The 2,500-nt window shown below is 33.9% G+C and overlaps 1 protein-coding gene across 1 annotated transcript in view; it reads left to right on the forward strand.

The window, feature by feature from the left end:
- The window catches only part of LOC138866452 (chromatin assembly factor 1 subunit A-like), a 4,483-nt gene that overhangs the window by 1,040 nt on the left and 943 nt on the right, over positions 1–2,500 (forward strand). Inside the window, exons 2-3 of the mRNA XM_070139071.1 lie at positions 624–986; positions 1,442–2,500. The exon at positions 1,442–2,500 is cut by the window's right edge and continues 943 nt beyond it. Of these exons, the coding sequence (XP_069995172.1) occupies positions 625–986; positions 1,442–2,267 (1,188 nt within the window). The 5' untranslated portion in view covers position 624 and the 3' untranslated portion in view covers positions 2,268–2,500. The remainder of the gene's footprint in view (positions 1–623; positions 987–1,441) is intronic.

Genomic DNA, 2,500 nt, shown 5'->3' on the forward strand with positions numbered 1-2,500 from the left:
TACTATTATTTTGATTGTTACTATAACTACTGTTATTACTGTATTCATTTCTTCTTTATCATTATTTATTTATTCAATATTTTTATTATTATTATTATTGTTGTTGTAAATGTTATTTTTCTTCTTATTATTAATGTTATTGCTGTTATTATTATTATTATTATTATTATTATTGTTATTGTTGTTGTTATTATTTTTGTTATTATTATTATTTTTTAATTATTATCAGCTTTTATTTTTTATATTGTTATTATTATTATTATTATTATTATTATTATTATTATTACTATTAATATTATTAATGATGTTGGTGTTGTTAGTATTCATATCCCTACTTTTCCTCAACCTTTTTGCTTTATAGTTATTATTATGTTTTCCTCGTCCTGTCATTAGTCTGTTATATTTTATCTAATTATCAGTTATTTATGTTTCTTAGTACCAATTATCATTATTGATAAGTATCATTTTCATTATCAGTCATCCAGAATATTGATGTTTAGATATTACGAATGCCATTACTAGAGTTAGCTTTCATTAGCTTTATTATTAACTTCATTTTTGTTGATCTAATGTTCTTATTTCTCAATATCAGTTACTATTATCAATTGTTATTGTCATTTCAGAATGCCTGTTCCATTAGGCCCTTCTAGTCACCGTCCCTCCTCCCCCCACACGACCATGCTCCCTCCTGGGCCTCTAACCCCCCCTCCCGAAGAAGGGTGGACATGGCCATTGCCTGAGAATGCCCACAGAAATGCCCATGGTAATAATATCAATGGGATATCCTCCCGTAATAATCGGGGGAATGTATATGGTGATATCCACAGCAGTACTCATCGCATCACAACTGAGAGGCCAGCCCACATCCATGATAACCGTAATCTCTCCAGCAATGATACCCACAATGCCAACGATGACATCCTCTATGATGAGACGGATCCAACTGTTCAGGCTGGATATAGGCACTGTCTCAGAGAAGCCGTAAGGTGAGAAAATGTATTGTTATTTTTTATATTGTTAGTATTAGTATTATATATTATTTTGTATAATTTTTTTATTGACATGAATTTTATTTTCATCTCTTCCTCAGATTCTTATTCCTTTGTTAATTCTCTTCATTTACTTCCCCTTCTCTTCCTCCTTTTCTTTTACGTCTTATTCTTATGAATTATTTTCTCCTTATATATCTATTTTTACTTCTCTTGCTCTGCATTGATGTTTTTACAGTAAATTTTATTGTTGCTGTTATTTTTGTTCTTTAGTCCAATTGAAAAATGTTGAAGGTCCCATTACATGATAAACTAAGACATCATTAAGCTTTCATATTTTTACCTGGGTCTGTGAATATATATTTATTTATTCATTCATATCTATATGTATTGCAACACTTGGTTCAGTAATACCACCAGCATAGTCTTATGTGTGTCAATTCACTCCTCAGGTTTCTGGTTCATGTTGAGCACCTCTCGTGGGACGACCCTATAGTGAGAGGTTTGCTTGAACACTTAGCTCTCCCTCGTGCTCATGATGAACTGCAAAGGATTGTGGAGACGCTGAATGCTGATAAGGAAGAAGAAGAGGAGGAATTGGATGAGAAGGAAGAAGAGGAGGAGGAGGAGATAGAGGAAAAAGATCAAGAAGAGAATGATTGCTATTCGACGTCCTCCTCATTACCGGTTTCTTCTTTGTCTTCTGCTTCTGATCTGCCATCTTCTTTGAGGAATGTAGGTTATGAAATTACTCTTACAGAAGACAGTGATGAAGAGGATGGTGAGAGAGAAGAGGAAGAAGACAAAGAAGAAGAAAGGATGTTGGACATGGAAGAAATAGAAAGAGAATTAACAGAAATGCAAAGAAGAGAAGAGGCAAAGGCAGAAGAAAGAAGGCAGAGAGATGAGAGAGAGAGAAGAGAAAAACGACAAAGAGAAGAAGAAGAAGAAGAGAGAGAGAAAAGAGAAAAACGAAGGAGAGAAGAACAAGATGACCAAAAATCAGGAGAAAACCAAAGACAGATTCATATAGAAAGAGTAGAAGCAGAAAGAGAGAGTCAAAGGGGAACAGAAGAAGAAAAAGAGATTCAGAGAGAAATTGAGAACCAAAGAGAATCAGATAAAGAAAGAGAGAAACAAAGGGCAGATCCAGTAACGCTAAGAAATGAAGAAATGCGAAGACAGCTTTTACGGTATGTCTACCAAGGCTGCGATCTCATAGTGACCCCCGCCCCCCATCCCTCCCCCGCCCTGTTTTTAGCTAGGCACCATACATAAATCATTTACATGCATTTCTAAAATTCTCATTCTTTTGTCTCTTTTTCTATCTTTTCCTTCTTTCTGTCTTAATTTTTGAAATTTATATTGCCCTCTTTCTTTTTTGTATTTCCTCTTTATTCGTTTCTCCTTTTTTCTTTTCCGCTTTGTTTTCCTCAGTTTTCTTTTCTTTCTTCCTCTTCCTTTTTTGTCTTATCCCATAATTTTTCTCCTTTTTTTCTCCATCTTTTGTC

This window comes from Penaeus vannamei, chromosome 25 (genome assembly GCF_042767895.1).
Source record: "Penaeus vannamei isolate JL-2024 chromosome 25, ASM4276789v1, whole genome shotgun sequence".
Lineage (NCBI taxonomy): Eukaryota > Metazoa > Arthropoda > Malacostraca > Decapoda > Penaeidae > Penaeus > Penaeus vannamei.